Source organism: Tympanuchus pallidicinctus, unplaced genomic scaffold (genome assembly GCF_026119805.1).
Source record: "Tympanuchus pallidicinctus isolate F22 unplaced genomic scaffold, pur_lepc_1.0 scaffold1, whole genome shotgun sequence".
NCBI classification, from domain to species: domain Eukaryota; kingdom Metazoa; phylum Chordata; class Aves; order Galliformes; family Phasianidae; genus Tympanuchus; species Tympanuchus pallidicinctus.
The window spans coordinates 24,035,336-24,059,482 of NW_026294618.1; the positions used below are offsets into that span (position 1 = coordinate 24,035,336).

The 24,147-nt window shown below is 38.9% G+C and overlaps 1 protein-coding gene across 2 annotated transcripts in view; it reads left to right on the top strand.

Annotated features, from left to right (window-relative positions):
* Window positions 1-816: 816 nt before the first annotated feature.
* Window positions 817-24,147, top strand: part of PRIM2 (DNA primase subunit 2) — an 85,645-nt gene continuing 62,314 nt past the window's right edge. The window contains exons 1-7 of one of the 2 annotated variants that reach the window (XM_052684420.1): window positions 817-877; window positions 980-1,133; window positions 2,153-2,256; window positions 2,546-2,625; window positions 4,108-4,228; window positions 12,758-12,853; window positions 13,652-13,789. In XM_052684420.1, the coding sequence (XP_052540380.1) occupies window positions 980-1,133; window positions 2,153-2,256; window positions 2,546-2,625; window positions 4,108-4,228; window positions 12,758-12,853; window positions 13,652-13,789 (693 nt within the window). In that variant the 5' untranslated portion in view covers window positions 817-877. Of the gene's footprint in view, window positions 878-979; window positions 1,134-2,152; window positions 2,257-2,545; window positions 2,626-4,107; window positions 4,229-12,757; window positions 12,854-13,651; window positions 13,790-24,147 lie in introns of those variants that run through there. The other variant, XM_052684356.1, reaches the window with a different exon arrangement.

Sequence of the window (24,147 nt, forward strand, 5' to 3'; positions counted from 1 at the left end):
GTCCAGCGGAGGGCCACAAAGTGAAGGGCCTGGAGCATCTCTCCTATGAGGAAAGGCTGAGTGAACTGGGTCTGTTCAGCCTTGAGAAAAGAAGACTGAGAGGGGACCTGATCCAGGTCTATAAATATCTAAGGTGTGGGGGGCAGAATGGCGAGGCCAGACTGTTTTCAGTGGTGAGTGGAGACAGGACAAGGGGAAACGGCTGGAAACTGCAGCATAGGAAGTTCTGCACCAATGTGCGCAAGAACTTCTTTACAGTGAGGTGACGGAGCACTGGAACAGGCTGCCCAGGGAGGTGGTGGAGTCTCCTTCTCTGGAGATGTTCAAGACCTGCCTGGATGCCGACCTGTGCGACCTGCTGTAGGGAACCTGCTTTGGCAGGGAGGTTGGACTCGATGATCTCTGGAGGTCCCTTCCAACCCCTACAATTCTGTGATTCTGTGATCCGGGCTGAGACCAGTGATGAGTGGTGTCCTTGGGAGTCAGTACTGGGATCAGTACTGACGATGACACCAAGCTGAGCGGTGCAGCTGACACACTGAAGGGATGGCATCCAGAGGGACCACGATGGGCTTAAGAGAGAACCTCACGAAGTTCAATCAGGCCAAGGTCTACGCCTTGCTGTGCCTCACTGCAGCCTCGGGGACTGCAGGTTCAGCCTTCCCTCTGCAGGCACTGGTAACTACCATAGAGTTCCTTCCGCGGCTAGAGAGCCCACAGACGACACGTCCGCCTGTAAACGCAGTCGCCATGTTTTTTGTGGGCAAAAGCGGGGCAGGGCAGGGAGGCGTGCCTGGGGGCGGGGCACCAGAGGGCGGAAGTAAGCGAGCCGGAAGTAGGCGGGGCGACTGCTGCGCGGGAAGCGGGAGAGCTGCCGGTGCGCGGGGACGGGTCGGGATGTCGGCTTGGGGCTGGCGGGGTCTCGTGTGACCCTTCGGCCCACCTCACCCCTCTCTCTTTTCCGCACCCCTGTCGGCAGATGGAGTTCAGCAGCAGAGCGCGGCAGCGGCACCTGAGGCTGGCGGGGGACAGGCGGGAGCCGTACCCCCACAGCCTGCAGTTCTACCAGGAGCCCCCCACCGAGAGCATCTCGCTGGTCGAGTTCGAGAGCTTCGCCGTGGACCGCCTGAGGCGTGAGTAGTGTGCTGCAGCCCTCGGCCTAGGAGCCCGCCTAATTGTATTCCAGTCCAGACATCTCGGAGCTTTGATTCTTCTAGTGGAGTGTGTTCTGGACTGGCCTAGGTGCCCCTCTGCCTGTTGCTGATTTAAGTTAGCAGCTTACTCATGTTATAATGAAGGCCTGTTAAAGGAGAGCTTTTAGCTATTTCAAGGAGCTCTGAGTGATTTCACACTTCAGTCAGAATTGTGTGGGTTTGGGTTATAGTCTTGTTTTTCACGAGGGTGTTTTAGTGTCTCTGGATATCTTGGTTGGGTGTTTCTCTGTGCAGGCGCTGAGGTCATGGCCAGGAGCAGTGCCCCCAGAGAGCCACAGAATGCAGGTTTCTGCCACTGCAGTGCAACTCTAGGGCTGATCTCCTGGTTGGGTGTCTCCCTGCTCTGTGCCCTTTCTGGATTTCAAGACTGGATGCGCTGTTGGGTTTGAGGGACATAGTAGGAGTGGTGGTGATGGGTCAGTGGTTGGACTAGATGTTCTCTTCTAACCTTAATGATTCTACGATAGGATGAACTGGGCCATGCTTTGTCCTCCTGTCTTCTTACCCTTTTGCTCCCATGCTGCTAACAGGAGTTTGCATGGCCTTTATTGAGTCCTTTTTTCGAATCATGATAGAGTTAGATTTCTTCTCAGTATGTTATCATAGAATCATAGAACAGTTTGAGTTGGAAGGGACACTTAAGGTCATCTAGTTCCAACTCCCTGCAATAGGCCTCCCTCTACAGCAGGTTGCTCAAAGCCCCATCTAACTTAGCACTGAATGCTTCCAGGAAGGGGGAATACACAGCCTCACTGGGCAACCTGTTCCAGTGTCTCACCTCTCTCACAGTGAAGAATTTCTTCCTAATATCTAGTCTAAATCTACCCTCTTCCAGTTTAAAGCCATTTCCCCTCATCCTGTCACTACCTGCATACTGTGACTCTATGGAGTACAACTGTGTTGTAACTATACGGACTATTTTTTTTTTCTCTTCTCAGTGCTCAAGGTAGTTGAAAACCTTGGTGTGAGCTATGTAAAAAGTGGTGATGCGTACAAAACTAAGCTGGAGACTGAGCTCCGGAAACTTAAGTTTCCCTACAGAGTAAGTATAAATGAAAACAAGGAACTACTTCTTTCACACGCTATTTTCTGTACACAGTTCAGAAATTCTGCACAGATTACTATTCCTAAAGCTTGAATTCTGGCAGTTTGACAGGATTTGTCTTTAAGAATACACATTTCTTTCTTTTGGGCAGTCGTCTTCTTTAATAGTTCTGTGTTTGTGGTTATAGATGTAAATATTAATGTGATGTGAAACAGCAGAGGCGAATGAACTGTGGATTTCTAATCCTGGGAGGATCAGATCTCTGAAATAATAAATTTTTCTGTAGGCTTTGGCTGAGGATGATTATGATGCAAGAAGGAAGGATCATATTTCTCATTTCATATTGCGCCTTGCTTACTGTCAGTCGTAAGTACTTTTTGGATTATTCTTTGGTCTTATTAGTAAGTTTAAGTGTGTGTATGTATATACGTGTTATTATAGTTTGTGTAGGGCTGTATGGCTACTAAACATAAGGGTAGGTTCAAGTAGGGGCTTCTCTGGAAAGCTAATTTCAACTGAGATGTTAAGAGATATTCAGGATCAAAATTAATGTCTAAGATTATGTAGTTTTTAAAACTTTGTAATGTAGAAACTGTTGATTTTATGCATGGAGCATTGATGTAAGTCTCTTTCTTTATTTTCAAGAAAGAAATCAAAAGGTTTTGTCATTGATTTACCCAATTACAGAAAATTTAAGTGAACTGCTCTATCAGCTGTTGCTTACTGACCAAATGAAGAGAATAATCTGATTCTGTGAATAAACTTTACAGTACTGTCTAAAGAAAGCCTTATTTCTCAGAAACTAAAAATACTGAATCTGAGGTTTTCTTCACTATTATTTTCTTCTAAAGTAATTGATATTTATTTATTGATTTATGTGAAATCTAAGGCATTAAAGGTAGTTTGTCCTGCCAAGTGCTTTCCTTCAGTTTCTGCTATAGGCTCTGGATGAAGTTACAGAGGTTGTCAGTGCTTTATGTCTATTAGCAGCTTTGTTGTGCATCATCCCGACTCCTTGCCATTAAAATCCTGTTTTATAGTTAAAACTAGCAAGTACAAAATGTGTGTTCTCTCTTGAGTAGTGGCTGTCTCTGGAATGTTCTTATGTTCTAAAGCCAGATGTTCCCCAAAAGATAAATCTGTGAGTCAAAAAGAATAAATACCTAGTTCTGCACGATTTTATTGTATTAGGTCAGAAAAAATGAGCCTGGCACAAATTGTTACATTAGGTGGTGAAAGCTGCTAAGATAGCAGTCTTTGAAAAGTGTGCTTAACACAGCTGCAAAGTTGCTTGATTTCAGTTCCCTGTGGCTTGGCAGAGGGGGTGTTGACAGGCCCGTTCTGCTGCACCACCTGTTTCTAGCAGTCCAACAGTGCCACCCAGGGGTGCAGGGGTGCCTTTCTGTCTGAAACTGTAATTGGAATAAGAGCTACTTACATTTCCAACCTATATTTTGAGTAGATATTTTGTCCTTGTGTTCTTGTTTGTGGTTCTCCTTGCTCACCTGCAGCTGCTAAACTCTGTTTTTTCTTTTGTCATGTGTTAGATGTTGTATTTATATGGTACTGAACCTCAGTGAAGTACACATTTTTTTCCTAGGCTGATTCCAGTGTGTTTTTTGCTTAATGTAGAGCACTGTTTTTACAGTATCCTTTCTTATTTAACCTCTCTGTTCTGTCGGTTATTTGCCTTCTTTTCCAAACTTGTTAGTTTGTGGGTTCCATGACGAAGTCATACTTGCATTTCAAGTTGTGTTCACACTGTTGGACATCTACATCATCTCTCATCTATGGTGAGAGAATGCATAATCAGAAAACATGATTGTTTAAATTATATTTTCTCTGCAGTGAGGAACTCAGACGTTGGTTTCTTCAACAAGAAATGGATCTGTTTCGATATCGCTTCCACGAACTGACTGACAGCCTGAGGCAGAAATTCTTGGATCATGTTAACTTATCATTTGAAGCTGTAAGTGTGTTACTTTCTGGATCTGTATCATGTAGGGTATGCCTGATGCTTTTTAAAATTGTCATTAAGGTAGTTTTAATACTTCTGTTTTAAACATGAAATGTGTACAGTGAAAAAGACCCAAAACACACAGAACTCCTGAACTTGGAGAATTGTTGTTAAATTGTTGTTCTGAACTTGCAGAAATGAGGGTTCAATGGGGTGTAATTTGGTGCTGGAATAAGAGAAACTGTGGTCTACTTCATCAACCAACACTTAATTGAAAACTATAATTACGAAAGCAAATTAACAAACAGTATTTCCAAAAGGTTATAGGTGGTATCATAGAACCCAGATTCAAAGAGTATTTAACTCTTAAGAACATTAAAATGAAAGAATGAACTTATGAAATTCTTCAGGAATGTAACTTACTGTGCAATCCTCAATGTGGGTGAAAATAATAGGCTTCTGTTTTGCAAGTGTATCTGTATACATGGTTGTGTGTTTAAGCATGCTAAAATCAGTCGGATTCTGCTTGTTTGCGCATGTTATGGAACTTGCTGAAGGTACAGATGCGTAACCAAAGCTATCATTTAGTTTAAAAAGCTAGTATTACATGCAGTAGTTGAAGAATTTGTGTATAATTTAAAAACAAGTAGTAATAATATCCAGTTAAGTAAGCTTTAGCACTACACAAACATTATACCCACGCATAAATGTAAATTATAGGACTTAATGTTCGTATGATCCAAATATTTTAGCAAGTGATGAAACTTGAGGGTCTAACTTGCATACAGTTATTCCTCTTGGTGCTGGGAACTTGGTAACCTGTTCACAGAATCACAGAGTGGACAGAGTTGGAAGGGACCTCAAGGATCATGAAGCTCCAACCCCCCACCGTATGCAGGGCCACCAACTTCTCCATTTAACACTGGACCAGGCTGCCCAGGTCCCCATCCAATCTGGCCTTGAACACCTCCAGGGACGAGGCATCCACAACCTCTCTGGGCAGCTGTTCCAGCACCTCACCACTCTCTCTATGAAGAACTTCCCCCTGACATCCAACCTAAATCTTCCCTCCCTCAACTTCCAACCATTTCCCCTTGTCCTGCTGTTGTCAACCCTTTCAAAGAGTTGATTCCCTTTCTGTTTGTAGGCTGCCTTTAGGTATTGAAAGGTTGCAACATCTTTCACTCTGCAGCCTTCTTTTCTCCATGCTGAACAAGCCCAGCTCCCTCAGCCTGTCTTTGTAGGGGAGGTGCTCCAGTCCCCTGACTCTCCTTTGGACCCACTCCAGCTGTTCTTTGTTGCTACCTAGCTATAGGATGAAATGTAACTTTTTCTGTCCTTGGTTCCTTCTGTTTCCACCCTATTTTGTAAACTTTGGAGAGGTTCATTTTGTGTTAATTTCACAGAATGAAAGAATCATAGAATGGCTTGGATTGGAAGGGACCCCAAGGATCATCAAGTTCCAACTCCTCTGCCACAGGCAGGGCCACCAACCACCAACTTCCTTTCTGTACAAATGTCCAGTTGTATGCAAATGTTTTAAATACAGCCAATGTTTTATCTTTTTATTTAAGAAGCAATTTGAATTTCACCCACTGAGTACATGCTATGGAGAATATAACTGGCTTCCAAAATTCTGTAAATACTCTTACTCCACAGTTGTGTTCTCCTTACAATTGGCTTCAAAGGTTTTTTCCCTTTTGATTTAAACTCACTGCAGTTCTTAGCCAACTTAGTGAAAACCTTTGGAAATACCAAAACTGTGTAGACCGAAACCTGAAGTTTTTGAGATGATTTACAAAACAGTTCCTGCTGCTACTCAGTGCATTTAACTTCAGTATTTGTGTAAGAAGCCACTGGGACTTGGGCATTCTCAAAAAACTGCAAGCTTGATTTGAATGCATCCTTGAGATGCTCTTTTTGAACTGCTTACAGACTGTGTTGTAATCAGTTGTTGGAAATAGCTTTGGCCAGTCTGAATTTTTGGTAGGTGTAGAAGATGCTTGGACTGAAGTTGCTCACCCAACTGGAATGCTTTCAGTACTCAACAATCTAATGATTTAACACTCAGTGCTCTGAAATGTCATCCCACCTCCTTATTCCATCATGTGCAGGAGGTAGTACTTATGGTACTGACTGAAATGTCAAGAAAGGAAGAGTGTAAATGCAAAGCAGGAATACAAGTGGGTGAGCAGGAGTGATGGACCTCATTCTCACTGTTTTTTGGTGGTGGTGAGCTGTTAGTTATATTTGAACCATGGTATAAAATGGCGGCCTCATATGATTCCCTTGTTGCAACTTTTGTGTATTTTAATTAATTTTATTTTAAATTCTTCTGTAGATGATTATTTTGATGGAGACCCTACTGGAGCCTTTAAAAACTGACACTTTTCCAGTTAGTTATTTGACTGCAAGTAATAAGAGAGAAGTCTACTTGGTGGTATCTGGCCATGTAACTATCTTAATTTATTATCTTCATTTACCTTCTAATGCAATACCAACAGCTTTAAACTAAACAGCTTTATTGCTGCTGGTACTGCATTAGAAAATCAATGGTTTCAGATTTGTACTTTTCAGGTACTTTAAACTTTGATAGTGATATCTCTTTAAAACCAAAACTGATTCAATTTTGAAGATGATTCTGTCTGTAAAGTAATTTGTATGGCTTTCATTAATAGCTTCACCCTCAAAGTTGTGCTTGGGAGCTCAAACAATTTAGAATTTAGCCTCTGTTTTCTCAAAAAGTAAGTTTTAGTTGAACTCTCCAAAGTGATATTGTCAATATAAACTTCTTTCCAGTGAATAGAAAGACATTGAAGAAATTGAACATGTTCAGAGGGCTTTGAGTCTATTCTATGCCTTGTGTATGTTTAAAAAAAGAAAAAAAAGTGAAAGAAAAATAAAGGTTTGAAGGGACTGTGCTGTTATTGGTTATCACTAGATAAAGACCTTTTTACCTGTGGCATGTAATTTTCAGCTCTCAAAGCACGTTAAATAGACTTTGTGCAAAGTCAGTCACACAGGGAGTACAGGATTTCCTTATGCAGCTCTCAGGGAGAATTAAGTGGTGACATTTAAGCATTCAAAGCCCATCAAAGAGGATTTGCAAACACAGGTGTGCACTTGAGATTCACATTAATTTAGGAGATTTAAGCATTAATATCATATTAGAAATGAATAATGACAGCTATGTCAGTTTCTGACAGCGAAAGCCATTAATGTATTTTAAAGATATTTAAAGGGAAATACCCTGGTATTTTCAGTGTTATAATCATGGAAGGAAATACATTAGTCTCAAAGCTTTTCAACATAGGGAAAGTATATTAACAGCTTCAGAGGTAAATGACACTGAAGGAGTGAACTGCAAGATGAATTTTTCTTCCTTGCTACAAGCGGTGGGCAGCTGTTTTCTGTTGTTTAATTTAGGAGTAGCTGGTTTGATTTCTGTCAGGTGATGCTGAATGACGTGTTTGGCATCACTGGATGTTATGGCTGGGTCCTGCTTTCTGCTGTAACTTTTAGCAGTGAGCTTTGTCTCTGCTGTTTTTGAACTGCTCTCCTGCTGTCTTTGAACTGCTTAGTTATCTGCTTGTGAAGGTGTCTTACGTGAATGACTTTGAAGGCTCATTGATACAATATGAGATAATTTTCTCTTGTCCCAGAGGTCTGTTGTACTGTCAGGCAGTGAGATTGGCTTAGTACAGGTTGTTTTTTTGATATCCATGTGTGCTGTGCTTTTTTTGCTATCAGATGCTTTGATTTGTTGATATATTTTTCCAGGAATTAAATTTGATATCTTGGAGCACGGGATAAAATGTCACTGAAATACAAATTTGGGATAAAGCTTTACATTTTGTTGATTGTCTTGATTGATCTGTTCTCCTGTGACACTTTTGCCATCTTGTCTTTGGATTGTTAGCTTCTTCCTGAAGCAGACGCAGTTCCTTGTTGCTTCCACAAGAAATAAGCATTGAGTTATCATGACTTAGTCTGCCGTGTAAGGTGATGTATAATTGAATTTGGATTCCCTGTAATGCTTCTGTTCTTTATTATTCTGCACATTTCAGAGAGATAAACTTCAAAGTGCAGCATATTTTTTCTTGAATATGTTTTTCTCTGTTAGTGTTACCTCTCCACAGAGCATAAAAGATCCTATTTAAATTATCTTAAAAGTCTTTACCACTGAAAAGCCTCTTGAAATTAAAAAAAATATATTACAGCTTCCAGGTTAGATGTCATCATTTTTGGGTAGCTGCCAGTTGTTGGAAAATAAACTATCATAATTTTTTTTTATTGCTGCTATAAAACAGGTTGTCTTAATATAATACTTTGTATCATAGTCATGGGGAAGGAACAGCAGATGGGAATATTCAACTGGGGGAGCTGATGCTCTGTTGTGCATCTATTAGCATTTGGGACGGAACAGTATGAACTGCAAAATAAAAGGAACAAGTAGAATTCATTAGTGGAGTTAATTTTTTTCACAGTAGCACTTCTTTGATGTTGCAGTTAAAATACTTTCTCTTTTAGCAGCTTTAAGTGCTAGAAATTAAAGTTTAATTTCCGTTTTTATGATCAGAGCACTCCTTTGAGAGACTTTCTGATCTAACTATTATGCTTTTTTTTCAGTAAGCGTTTATTTCAGTGGTGGGGCAGTTGTATAAATATTTGTAGTGTAGCTTCTTGAAAAAATGCTTTGACTGCCTTTTTAAAAGGTATGGAAAATCCTGAAGTCAGCTTTGGATTAATGAGAATGGGGCAAGTTTGTGTCCTGAAGAAGAGACACAGATGAAAGTAAATACCCAACACTGTGTCTGTTCACTGAAAGGTTGTGGCTGTAAGTATTCACTTTGGTGCCAAGTGTATAAACCACACTGTTCTTCTGTTTGGGTTTATTTGAATCCCCTGTCATACAAAGTTTAACATTTCTTCATTTCCCAAGCAGGGTGAGGGAAACTTTTTTAAAAGCAGAAACTGCCTAGAGCTAAATTTATTGTATGGAAACTTGCATCAAGGTAAAACAGTAACTGTGTTCATGGAGGCTTGCAGTTTGCACTTATGAAGAAAGTGATTCTGAATTTTATCTTGGTTTCCTCCTCTGGAATCTTATGTTTGCTTGACAACCAACAGTACTTGTCTTACAATGACAGTAAAGGTCAGAGAAGACACGTAAGTGGGAAATAGAGCCTCATTGTCATTGTAAGCTAAAAATACGTGTTCTGCTGCTTGGTTGTATGCTTAAAGTTGTAATGGAAATAAATTCTGTGTGGAAAGGCTTATGTGAAGGTTAGTTGATTTTAAGTGCTAGAGTTTTAAGGAACATAATGAAATATATACTATCAGCACTTAAAGTGTAACAGGTTACTTTTATTCTAAAGTACTTATTTTCAAAGGAAATAAAAGATTTCTTTTTAATCATTCAAGCTTTGAAAGACGGATTTGATTTCATTCAAGTGAAACCAAGTGGCCTCTTCACTGCAAAGAAAATAGGTCGTTTCTTAAAAAAAAAAAATATATATATATATATTATATATATTATATATATATATATATATTATAGTATATATATATATATATATTTATATATATTTATATATTGTCCCTAACAAGGGGAAAAAGGCCTTAGGTATTAGGGAAAGTCCCCAGGAGCCCTCTTTCCGCAAAACAATTGGCAGTGTGGGTCCTGCTCAGCCAGTAGGAGGTTCAGGCTCTTGTACTGCAGACCTAGGACTTAGGCCAAATGGCAGGTCTGTTTGCAAAGGAGTGTTGAAGCAATGGTATTTTCAAAGCAGTTTTATTGACTGACTTTAAGCCTTGCTCTTAGCTGATCTTAAAGGGTTTGAGCTGACTTCAAAGCAATGTGAGGTTGTTTTTTTAATGAGTTAGCATTATAAGGAATGTGGAGATGGAGTAAACTTTAAACATTTTAATGCAAATTTGAATAGACTTAGAGCTGATTGCAGTGTTTTCTTACAGCAATTTTTAATAAAGCTTGATGCATAGTAAAATACAGGTATATCTCATAAATCTGAGAGGTGGAATAGTTGAAAGGAAGGAGGGGAGAATGTGCAAGTATTTCATGTGCTGAGAGGATGGATGGCCTGAGATCTTTATTTACCCATCTTTAATGGACACTTGAACTATAAGCATGACTTAGTTTTCTCCATGATTAAAAATAAGCTTTTTGCTGCAGTAATTCTAGTTGTGTATTTATTTGAACATATGGTGTTGTAATGTAAAGTTGTGGAATTAAATAAGGAATGAATGTGATTGAATAACATACAGCTACTGGGGATGTCCCTTTTCACCTTCGTAAACATAATGAACAACAGTTTATGTGAATTATGCAAAATGCTGATTAAAAGTTTTAATTTAGTAATCATCTCAGTTTGATTAGCAACAGATGCTGATCATCTGCAGAAATCCAAATGGGCCATTATAAGATAATTCCACAAGTCAATTTTAACCAATAAAAGCTAATTAAACTAAAATGTGAACTGTACATTTAAGCTACTCGTGCCCCTTTTAGTAGGGTAGAGGACTATGATTCTTACTAAATAGCTTTGTACAATTCATCATTTGAATTAAAGCAGACTGTAAAGATCTTACCTATGATTGACTTCTTCAGTAATGGATACTACACACACCCTTGCAGCTTTGATTATATGTTCTTTTCCTGCTTTGAAAAGGTCATGTATACTTGGAAGTAAAAGTTGCAGAACGGCTGCTGTAAGAATGAGCTAATGAGTAAAAACATTTAGACTTGATCAAGCTGAAAAAAGTGAGAGTTTCAGAGTATTCTGAACTGCTTCATGTTCTGCTGTAACCTTGGATTTCTAAAAGTGATGTGAAATGGCAGCTCTACCAGAAACGGAGTGGAGAATAGGTGCCTTCAACATGATGGTCTTCAGCTGATTTTAGAAGTGGTGGAATGGTTGGGGCACTGTGTTAGCATGCTTTAGCATTCTGTGGTTGACCAGGTGACACTGAACTACCATTTATCTAATAACTTGAAAATGATAGAAGAATAGCAAGTCCTTACATCATCCTTGTGGATCCTCAGTCCTTAGCAATTGATAATTAGAGATTTTTGTGGAAGAAACTTACTATGGACCAGGAGGATGGTCTCATCAAGTGTCTTCTCTTTTTCCTCTCTTTTGAAATATTTTCATTATTTTTGGGGGGGGCATAAAAAAAGAGAAAGCTGGGAAATAGTGGGTGGACTTATATAATTAATTATTTCCCCCTAATGATATCCATATGTTGTTCAAGAAGAAAATAAATGACAATCAACGCGTTAAGTTTATTTTGTAGTAGAGTCTAAGTGTTTCCATGATAAGTTTATTCTTCACATAGCAGTGAATACACTAACTTTGGAATGTGTATTTCGTTCCTTTTAGCATAGCATCGTGAAAGCTGATAGGATGGTTTTTACAGTAAATAATTGTACTGCAATTTCATTTACTAGTTGCTGTTTTGGCTATAAACATCATAAAATCCGCTGCAAACACAGAAATACTCTTATCCTGCTAATCCAATGAGTGAATCTAGATAAATGCTTAAAATTTAACATTTGTTAATGAGTTTCTGTATAATTCATTTGGCTTTTTTTATTTATAAATGGAAGAGAACTTATTGCCATATTTCTCATAAGAATTTTCCTTTAATTCTTCAGTCATGCGTGACCCTAATGTCTATGTGATGTTTCTAAGTTAACATGGATAGAATCGCAGAATCATACAATGGATTGGGTTGGAAGGGACCTTTAAGATTATCTGGGTGCACCCCCTGCTGTAGACAGGGAGACCTCCCTCTAGACCAGGTTGCTCCAAGCCCCATCCAGACTGGCCTTGAATGCCTCCAGGGAGGGGGCATCCACAGCCTCACTGGGCAACCTGTTCCAGTGTCTCATCACCCTCGCAGAAAATAATTTCTTTCTAACATCTAGTCTAAATCTACTCTCTTCCAGTTTAAAGCTATTTCCTCTTGTCCTGTCGCTACCTGTCCTTACAAAAAGTCCATCGCTAGCTGTTCTGTAGGCCCCCTTCAGGTACTGGAAGGCCGCTATAAGGTCTTCTTGGAGCCTTCTCCAGGCTGAGGGTGGGGCTGGTCTCTTCTCACTGGTGACAGGTGACAGGACGAGGGGAAATGGCCTCAAGTTGTGCCAGGGTAAGTTTTCTGTAAGGGGTAACTCTTTACAGAAAGGGTTGTGAAGCACTGGAATAGGCTCCCCAGGGAGGTGGTTGGGTCACCATCCCAAGATGTGTTTAAAAACCGTTTGGATGTGGTGCTCAGGGACATGATTTAGCAGAGGGTTGTTAGAGTTAGGGTGGTATGGTAAGATCATTTCCAACCTGAGTGATTCTATGGTTCTATGATTCTACTTTTCATCTTATTATAGCATTACACTGGCATATTTATAGACCAAGTTGTCATCTAGCTTATTTAAAAAAAAAATGTATTTCTGAAGTATTTTGGAGGTTTTTAAACAAACTTTTATTTTTATAAATTTCTTTATAAAATAAATCTAATTTATTTTAGATTAGTGAAGACCTGAAAAATGAATTGGCAAATGAGCTGTTCATGTCAACTCCTGGCCTCAGTATGACTAAAGTAAAAGAGCAAATGTTTTATAAGGTAAGTTGGAATTAATGCAAATTTGCAGCATTTTATTCTTTTTCTTTCAAAAGTATTCTAAGGTTTTACTATTATTATACTGACACTAATGAGAGTTCCTCTTTATTATGTAAGTAGGAGGATAGAAGGAGGGACTGGGAATATGGAGGGAGCTTCACCTGTCACTAATGGCTTCTGTTGTCCCTTGTCTTGTCATGAAAAAGATCTTCAGTTTAAACATCTCCCAGGCAAATCATTTGGCTTAACTGGCTGACAGTCTGTGAGGATGGGGACTTTCTCAAATATCTAAAACTAGATTTAGGTTAACTGTCTTAGTGTGAAATTCTTCTCTTCTTGCTTGCTACCAAAAAGTAGGATGTGTGCAGTGTTGCCTGCTGATGGATGGATTTCAACCATCTTTGCTTCCAAGGCCTTTTATATGTAGCTTGCAAGAATGAAAAATTTTGAGATGTCTGAAATTGAAGGTTTACAGAAGCTTAGTTTTAAGTATCAAATCAGTTAGTGTTCAAAGCTATGTGATCAGGCTAGGTTGTTATAGTTAGAAATTCTGAAGTATCTCATTTTGCCTAGCTTGCTTACATGTCCTTGAAATTAGATACTGTAAGTAAATGACTTCTTATAAATGAAGTCGGCATTTCCTTTTGGAATCTTTGTGTTTTGCCTGTAGCTTTATTAAAGAACACAGAATAACTTAAAGCCTCACTGGTCTGTTTTGAAACTCAGGGTTGTAGTAATTGTTACTGTGCTTTTTTGCTGTTTCATGGTTTATTTATTTATTTTTTTTTTCCCCTTTCTCAGGTTGGACTGTCAGATGCTGTTGATCTGTTTAGAGCAAGAAGAGTGTTTATTAAAGATGGATTTGCATTTGTGCCACTGAAGGACATTGATGCTATTGTTTTGAATAACTATAGAAAAAACTTATCTAAAGCACTGGCGGTAAGGGTTCAAGCTTCATTTTATTAATTTTGTTGCATTTAATGGCACTCTGGAACAAAAGCTATTTTGATTTTTAAATTTATTAATTTGGTTTTACCTATGAAAAGTGCTCACATAGCTAAAAGCAAGCAAACAAAAAGACCCTTCATTAGTAAGCTGAGTGTTTCTTAATTTTAGTTGACATTTATGATACATACAGTGTTCACTGTAAATAATTTCCTGCTAGAGGATTTAAAAGCTCTTTCCTACATGAAGAGTAATGTGACTGTCTTTATGTCTGTGTTTTAAGTGAGGTTTTGCAACTTTTGTTAAAGAAGTTCTCCTTGCACCCCTCTTCTTGTGTCAGTGAGAACTAAAGTAAAGAGAAGCAATACGAAGTTGGAGGTTGTCAAGCAAAAATAGGTCTTCATTGTATGCATGCTGAAGTATCAGGGGATGCCTATGGTTATCACTGTATGTAAACTGGTAATAATGCGGTGATCAGTGTAAGAATTGCTAGATTTATTATATTCAAATATTCATAGGGTTTACAAGACAGTCATCACTGCAAAATCTTAGTTTTATTAGGATTTGATGATTAAAGACCATAATATTGTGATAATGCAAATTAGATTCAAATGATATTTCTAAAGATTGGCTTGTCTTCTCTGAGTAGTATTTAATCTGAGTCTGTTTGCCTCTGGCAAACAGTCTTGGCTTTTGGACTGGCTGTTCAAAGCTTCTAAATGACAAAGCACTCTGAATATAGTCAAAAGATGGTCTTTCAGACATGTAGGTATGAGGAATCTTTCTTTATTGTTGTCTTTAGTAGTTCAGTTCTTCAGTGATAAAGAAGAGCTCTTTGCTCTTTGAGATGTTATTGATTATGTGTGCTGTGTGTTGGGCTTCTGGGAGGTTCTTTGGTGCTATCCCAAGAAATTGCATGCACACGTTTTTGAAAGGACTTAGCATATACAGCAGTTATTTAATACCCCTCTCTTCTTAAGGAGCTCTGAAGCTGTTATACTCTGAGGCATACTAGTGCTAAAGGTACTGTTCTTAGGTCACCAAAACATTGAGAGTTTGGAGTGTTGGCCTTGCCTCATCACATTGCCCGCTACATTGCTGGCTTACCCCACTGCCTACATGTGTTATGGAGTGGATCTAGCCAGGTTTCTAAAGGGAGAGTAATAAAATGTGAATGAAATAAAAGAGTGAATGCTGTTGATACTGGCATTTGAGAAAATGGTGAATACCTCATAATACATACTTTCAAAAAGACTTTATGTTGAAGGGAGTGTATAAACAAGAGGGAGAACGGCTGTTTACAAAGGTGGATAGTGATAGGACAAGGGAGAATGGTTTTAAACTGAGGCAGAGGAGGCTTAGGTTAGATATTAGGAGGAAGGTTTTCACACAGAGGGTGGTGACGCACTGGAACAGGTTGCCCAAGGAGGTTGTGGATGCCCCATCTGTGGAGGCATCAAGGCCAGGCTGGATGTGGCTCTGGGCAGCCTGGTCTGGTGCAGGTAGCAGGGGGTTGAAACAAGATGATCATTGTGGTCCTTTTCAACCCAGGCCATTCTGTGATTCTATGCCTTTGTCACTGGCACAAATTAATTTTGGTCACATTTATGCTTCACTTGCTTACTTGTCAGCCCTGTGAAGCAGTCATGTGTGTTTCATCCTTTTTAAAAACACGTTTAGTGTTTCAGTTATGCATCTGTTCTTCAAAGCTCTGTCACAGGGGGAGTTAATACTCCTGAGAGCCTCCTTGGCAGTTGTACATGCAACTCAAGTTCATTATTTGTGCAAAATCAATAATGTAAGGACCTTCTTTCTGTTTTCTCTCACCCATTCATTGGTAAATAATTTTGTGTCTAATAATGACTAACTGTAGAAAGCATAAATATTTTCTGTTGTATGTTTTAGATTAGCTCTACATTTTTTTTTTTTATAACATAAAGCAAACTTTTATTAATTCAAATTGGATTGTATTTTATTCATGAGAGTTTTACTGAGTTTAAGCAAATGCACTTTTCTGCAGTAATGTTATGTTGCATTTGATGTTAATTTCATTTATAGTGATGTAGAGAACTTGGGTTTTGAAATTATTAATAGCGTTAAGTGTCCTTTTTTGTGGATAATTGCTTTAACCTCTGATTTCTTGAAATCAGGAGATTCTTCAGTGAAGGTGTGGGTTAGGGCTGATGCTCGGAATATCAGACCAGTATCTCAGATGTGTTAAATTCAATACTGCACAATGAAAGGTGGTTTAAAAAAAAAAAAAAAAAAAAGTACAGAAGTGGCACAAAAGGTAAAAGAAGAGGCTTTTGAGTCATTGGTTTGACTTAGTGCTGCTTTGGCAGTTTTGTAACTTGTTTGGACTAGAGTTTACACTGAGCAACCTTTGGCCTCTGCAGTTTCAGCCTCCTGTAGTGAGCTGAACTGGCTGTAGGGGATTGCTGGTATCTCCCACGTGGTGGAGGTGTTGCAGCATTTACCGAGAGCTGCCATGCCATGTCTCATCCCCAGAAGTGACATTATCTTTGAAAATGCATTTAAGGCTTTTTGAACTGCTTTTCTTGTAGTACTACTTAGTACTTAGTGTCAGATATAGACTGTCTTCCTGCATGGTTGAACAGAAAATCCTTTTTATAGATAATGTTTTTAGGTTGAGCACATGAAATGCTGTATTTGGTTATTAAAATAACAGTAGTAGTCATGACTAAACCTGTCTATTATGTGTGCTTAGCAAGGTGCTGGCAGTGGGGCTTCGTGCTCCTCAGTGAGGCGAGGCTTTAAACCAGAAGAGGGTAGCTGTGCATTAATTATAAGGAAGAAATTCTTCACTATGATGGTGGTGAGACACTGGCACAGGCTGCCCAGAGAGGTTGTGGATGCCTCCTCCCTGGAGGGCTTAAGGGCAGGCTGGATGGGGCTTTGAGCAACCTGGTCTAGAGGGAGGTGTCCCTGTCCGTGGCAGAACCTAGGAGCTAAGTGATCTTGAAAGTCTCTTCCAATTCAAACCATCTTATGGATTCTAGGTTTGTGTGTGTCTTTTTTTATCTTAATATCTTACAGTTACAGTGTTACTCTTGAAAGAATGTTTTAGGTTTTAGTGCTTGTTAAACATAACTTATTTGCAGATCAACAAACGCTTCTGAACGTAAACAGTCCCATTTTACACGAGTTCTTTCATTGTCAGTTTAAAGAGTACTTTGCAAAGATCTGCAATTATTTTTGTTGGCAATGGCTGTACATTACAATCAGAGCCTGACAGCAGTCTTGCAGAAGGGCTGTCAGATCTAAACAGCCATGATTTCCCCCACCCTCCGGTTATCAGTTGAAGTTACAGCTTGGTTGGTCTTCGTATTATAAATCCACTGCAGTAAGTTGCTTTTGTGAAAATATTTTGTGAGAATGTGATATAAGATTAAACTTTCTGCAAATGAAATTAAATAAAAAAATAGACTCCGATACTCTAAGAAATTCAGATTCTAGTCCTGATAAATACCATTTTAACAGGATGTGCAGTTTTATGTACAATTTTACTGGCATGTGTTACAATACAATTTTAATAGCATGTGTTTCTTTTTAGCTTGCTTAACTTTAACTTAAGAGCACAGTTATATGTTGCAGTATGACCTTGTTAATTTGTTTGGATGCCTGCAAGTCAATTTTCTAGATTTCGGGGGCTGAGCACTTTGACTTCACTGGCTTTTTCTAATTTTGATGTGGTTTTTGTTTATTCCTCTCTCTTCTTGGGATTAATGTTTGAAACTGCTAGAAATATTGATGGCGTTGCTTTCGTTTTTACTAATATTTGTGATGATTTGTCTTTTAAAACAAAACGTTTGTCAAACGTAGTCTTTTGGTTTGTATATGCTGTATATTCCAAGAACCTCTATTCAGGTATGGCATGCATAGCACCATCTGTTAAACGGTTTCTTCCTAAAACACCTGTGCTTTCAAGCAGTGAAGCAGAAGGCTTTGTTCCATGGCATTAATGTTGAGGAAGTATGATTAATGATGCTCTTGCCACTTGAAATTCATTTCGGGTATTGTGTTCCCAGTGCTAAGTAATTCCCTATAACATAAATGGATGATTTTTATAATATGCGCCTACAAGGTTAGTAAGGTAATAACTTTGGCACTGCAGTGTAAAACGTGATTACATTCATTCTTGTCCTCTGCATTTCCCAGATAAAAGCATTTCGGTGAGTTTTGCAGGGAAGCAGCTGCTCTTCATTTCTTCTTGTTTTATTGTAAGGTTATTGTGCAAGGCATAGTTCTGCTGAAGAAAATGGTGATGTGTGGAGTGGCAGAAACAAAATTAAAGGAGGCAACTTGAGTGTGTACTTGTGTGTCAGAGAGAACGTAAACCTTCAGAATGGTGAAAGCTACTAGACTTTTCTTTGTGGCTGCTTTTTTGTAAAGAGTTAAAACTCTTCAGTTGTCCTTTTGTTGTTGATTATTTCTCTGAAATCATCAGTTTTATCTCTATTAATTGCAGTGCATATGTTTTAGTGACCATATAGCTCACTAGCATAAAGTAATTATAATGTAAGTGATGTTAGAATTCAAAATGAAATTTCAATGGATTCAGTATTTTGCCCTCACATTAGTTCTGTCTGTTGCTTGCATCTACTGCAGAGTACAGCTTTTTTGTAAATATTTTTGCTGTCAAAACTATTGCTATGATTCTTGGATTATCCTCTTTGGTTTGATTTGTACTGAAGCAATTCTGTCTCCAAATCATCTATGGCATGTTGTGGTAGTAAAACTCATACAGCAGAATGCATGGGATTTGAAACATGTGGAAGGCTTCCTTAACTCTTAGCCATTCCTTGGATTACAGAAAAATTGTTTTGGAATGGAATACAAAAATAGGAAATGCAATTTATTTATATTTTGTACGACAGTGGTAGTAACCTAGGAATGCTTCAGTTAATATAGTACCTTTTATAATGCTACAGGAAACATGCTGGCAGCAGTAACTTGAGAATGATGCACTCAAGTCAGTAAGAAGTAACTGTAGTGACATGTGAGGTCAATAAATAAAACCGAGTGTGTCTTTTTGTATGACTTTCTGTTAGAAATTTAAGTTTCAATAATGGTAACTAAATCCAACTTACTCTAGTGGGGATTTGAATTTTCCACCACTCTGCATCAGATGGTTTGTTTTTGAGATCCAACTTTCTCCAACAAGAGAAAGGCCACTAAAATGATCCAAGGATCATTTGATATGAGGACAGCTGAGAGAGCTGGGGCTGTTCAGCCTGGAGAAGAGAAAGCTGCAAAGTGACCTGATAGTGGCCTTTCAGTATCTAAAGGGGGGCTACAGGAAAGAAGGGGACAGACTCTGTAGCAGGGCTTGTGGTGAATGGGACAGGAGGAAATGACTTCATGCTCAAGGAGAGTAGATTTAGGTTAGATATAAGGAAAAAGTCTTTTCCAGTGAGGGTGCTGAGGCAGTGGAATAGGTTGCCCAGTGTTGTTGTTGATGCCCCATCCCTGGAGACTTTCAAGGTGAGGCTGAATCAGGCCCTGGGCAGCCTGATCTAGGTGTGGTGTCCCTGTTCCCTGCAGGAGAGTTGGACTACATGGCCCTCAGAGGTCCCTTCCAACTCTAAGGGTTCTATGATTGAAATAGCTTACAGGCCTTATAAATGGTTCAAGTGGTACGATGTAGCTTCTGCTGCAGTGAATGTTCGGTCATTAATTTTTATTTGCTACACTGAATATTTGCATACAACTGCAGATTTCTGTAAAGGAGCATAAATCTTGGATATTCTTTGTCTGAAGGAGTTTGTTAAGAAGATGTAGTTGGTAACAAACTGCTCTTAGAAGAGAACACTTACTGGGCTTAGTCAGTAGATTCTTAAATTTGTTGTTGAAAAGTACTATTGCTGCCTCACTGAGGCATTTGAACAGATGTGGTCAAGTCCTGATCCTTTATTTTTTGACATCTCTTAAGGGTCTGCCGGATTTGTCCTAAGTTTGACTTAAACTCTCCCAGTTCTTAGACTAAATTTCCCTTTTCTGTAGCGATAGTGCTCTTGCCTGTTTGCTTTTTTACTCTAGCAATTCATTTCATTTCTTCTGTTGGAGAAACTAAAATTTCTGAAAGCTTTGTGGAGTATGTGGCTTTGCCCATGTCTTAAAACTGGACTTTTGCTGCTCCATTTCATCATCCTTTCTGATCTGCTATTCAGTACTTCATAGAAATGTATTTTTTCTTTGGTTTCTCTTCATTACATTTGAGTGCTCACTCTGCGTTTGCTTTTCAAAATAATTCTTGCTGTGCTTGCTAGCTAAGAGCTGTTTTGAAGTAAGGGAGAGAGGAGTATTTTGGAAGATTTGCAGTGCAAGCCTCAAAGTTATGAAAAGCCCACAGACAGAGCGGGGGTAGATGGATGCACCTGCATTCATCACTGTGATTTTTCATCATCTCCTGTCTGTAACCCGTGTTTCTCACCATCCTTGATTAGATGTTAGATTCCAGATAGCGTATCACACATTTGCATAAACTTAATCTACAAGTATCCCATGTTTCACCTTTTTAATAAACAATTTTTAATAGCATATCAAATAGGATGCTTGTAGGACTTGTTGCAAATAGTGTTGATGAAATTACAAAGTCTTGTAGCTGCTGAAAGCAGCACGTACAGTGAGTGTCAGGTTAGGCATTTAAGAAACAGCTGGAGCCGTGCAAGTTACTAGACTTAATCTGTAAGCTATTTTGAGACCTAAGTTAAGCTGTAATGTCTTAAATTTTGGTTCAGCTCTATCTGTGTAAAGCAAACTTTGCAGGCAAAGAGAAGAAGGCTGTAATTACTGTAGAATGTAGAGGAATAAGAAGATGTTTTAAGATGTTTCATGTGAGCTCATGGAGCAAGCAAAGAGAAATCAATCTCCCTAAAAATTGTGAACTGACTTTCAGTTGTGTGGTGGTTTTTTTTTTTTTTTTTTGCATGTTTCTCCTTGTAACACAGAGAGAAAGATTTCCCAAGCTAGTGAATGTATGTTATATATGAAACGTTGATGTGTTTTGGCCATTCTTACTGATGATAAAGATCATCTGACTATCAGGGAAGGTCTAAAGGTTAAACACTTTCTTTTTAATCTGCAGGAAGAATGGGAAACTGCCATAGCTTAAAGTGAAATAAATTGAACAACTGACTGTCATATCGGATGACATGAGGTTAATGCAGCATAGAACCTTTCCACAGGTTGGAGCACTTCTCTTTTAAGCAGCAAGCGAAAGAAGAACATTGAAGTGAACAGAAGTCTTATCTCAGAAGTGCCTGTACCAAGAATTCTTTAAAAGAAGTTCTTCTGTAAGACTTCTAAAATAAACACTAATAGTGAGCTTTTAAGAAAAATCTCTTCAAACTTGTCGAATAGTTCATTTTGACTTTTAGATGTAGATAAAATGAATATTTTTTTAGAAATATGGGTCACTGTCAGTGTTGCTACAGCTGGGTGGTTTCATTTGTGTGGCTTTTCCTGCAAATTTTCTCAGAGGAATTCACCTGTTAATATATTTCTTCTGCAAATAATTGCTGCATGTGTGTTCTAGAGAGGAAATGGAACTTTGTGGAATGTCTCTTTAAAGAAGATAATTCATCAGAATAATTTTTGCTCGTAATAGGAAGGTAAGGAATGTTGTAGAGACTGAAATTGAACAGAATTTTAGTATTAAAGTGGCCAAGCTTGCTGCAGCAGCTTCAAGAAAATACAGTGATAGATTTAGTCAGAGCCACAGTAAACATTTTAAAAATTGAGAATGCTGTATAAAAACATCCTTGGTTCTTATAGGCAACCTGTGCTGGCAGTCATGGAAATCATTGAGCACTGCCTTCCTGTTTTGTGTCCATCTCTCCTGTCTGCTGATGCCTTGCTAGCATTAGGGAAGAGGCCAAACAAACAAAAAGCTCTCATATGCACTTTCTGAAGTGAAAATTGGTTTTGAAAGGTGACAAAGGAATCTTAGTGTCAGGAGAGTCTCCAGATACAAATGAAAAATGTGCTTTGTAGGTTCTGAAAGGACACTGAATTAGCTACTGGTCTGAGTTATGGCTCAGTAGAAAATACGGTGAAATACCACAAAATAGATGAATGCAGATATGTAGCTTTGGTTTATAGGTAGCTTGTGAAATATCTTTTTTATTATAATTATCTGTAAACAAATTCCATTTTGTTTAAATACTCTCAGGGCTGATGCTTAAATAATCTGTTTGTTCAAGGCAAATATCAGAAGGGAAAGTTATTTTAATCATCTGCCATGAGTTGAGCAAAGCGACATGATTTGTTAATGACTGCAGCCTTTGTTTACATAGGTACATGCTGATGTAAGGGACTACATTTTGATGTAGTGCTTAAAGCTTCTTATATAATAGGAAAAACTCAACTGCTGTTTTTTTTGGGTTTTTTTTTTTTTTTTCCTATTTATTCTGCTAAAAGAAATTGAAGGTTCTGTTACCAGCTTTGTTGCCCTCCTTAAAGTTAGGGCTTCTTACTTCAACCTTTCAATGGATAGGTGATTTAAAAAAATAAATAAAATTCTCATCTGAACTTTTGACCTGGGAGGAAGAAAGAGGTGTTTCGGATTATCTGGGTGCATTTGCCTATGTTTAGACTTGGGAGTAAAGCTTAATTTTCAGTCAGGACAGGTGCTAGTGGAAAACTATTAGGTGTTGCAGTTCAACTGCATTGTTAGATAATTTGTGGTAATGCCTGAAATAAAGGCGGAGAAATGCTCAGAGTAGTAATTAGGGGGCTATTAATAATGAAAGTTCTTCTAAGCTGCAGTTCTTGAAGTCAGTATTGTGACTGGATCTGTGATTTTTGAGCAACAACTTATAGCTCAAAGGCAAGGTTAATTCTTGTGAAGTACAGGCCACGGTCTGCTGCCTGCCTGCCTGTTTAAAAACCTGTATTGTTTCAGGAGCTGATGCTGAAATGCCTCAATTCGGTTGAAGCAAAGAATACATTACGCAAAGCCTGAGCCATAAACCTGCATTCTGCTCAGAGGGATAAAATGTAGCTGAGGAGTGCTGGAGAATGAAAACCTGTCCTGGTCTGTGCAGGATTCTCTGTCAGCGTTGGAGCCGTGTGCAGCAGTTTATGAAGGTCACTGTGAGCATTTCTTTCAGAGGGAATCTTTTCCTGTTCCTCAGGCATGAATTCCATTACAAGTAGTAGCAGGGTATAGGATATTTGCAAGTAAATGCATTTTCTTAAATCTCCCATAATCTGCTTTGCCTTTACGGCACTATCTGGAAGCCACAGAGTAGCATTCCCAGGAATAGAAAAGACTTTACATGTGTTAAATATATGTTTCACCATATAAATACACTGTTTTGTATAGCGGATGGTAAAATGCTTTTATGTAGCAAGTGATTTGTTCAAGCTCAAGACACATATTTTCTTGTGAATATTAGGTGTGACTATCGAAATCTGAGTCATTGGCACTGAGAGCTTCGTAGGCCACTGATGTTCCTGCAGCTAACTTAAATGACACTCAGTCCCAACCACAGTGGGACTGAGTTTGATGAGATGCAGTTTGGCTTCTGTTATCCTTCTTAAACTTCTGCGTTAACCGCTGTTTGTGTGTAGTGTAGTTTCTGCCTTAACAAGCAGCAGGCTCAGCATGAACCAGTTGAGTTGCTTGGCAGAGAAGAGATTTGTCAATATCTTGGGCTGGATCAACAGAACTATGTTAGATAAAAAGGATCACCTTTTATTTTGCACTCATTAGACTGCCTCTAAAATACTGCACCCAGTTTTGGGGCTACCATTACCAGACAGATGCTGGGACAAGTTTAATGCAATTCTACATTTTCTGCCTTCTGCTGACAAAATTGAGCCTGTTGTTTGACAGACTTTCAGGTCTTTTCCGAAAGAGCTGTTCCCAAGGAGTTGGCTGCTAGCCTGTACCAATGTAGGGACTTACTTTATCACAGAACTTTTCAGTTGTCTCTGGTGAATTTCACAGAATCCTTAGAGTTGGAATGGACCTCTAGAGGCCTTCTAGTCCAACTCCCCTGGAATGAACAGCAGCGCCACAGCTAGATCAGGTTGCCCAGCCTTGTCTTGAAAGTCTCAAAGGATGGGGCACCAACCACAACACTAGGTTACCTGTTCTAGTGCCTCACCACCCTCACTGTAAGTTCATGAGGGTCATCTCAGTCCATTCCTCCATCCTGTATAGATCGTCCTAAAGGGCAACCCTCCTCTTTTGTGTATTGATTGTGCTCCCCAGTTTGTTGCGAATGATCCTAATAAAGATGTGTTTTGTGTAATCATGGTAATCAATAAAAACATTGAACAGCATAGATTTTGGGATAGAGGCTTGAGGAACTCTGCTTGTA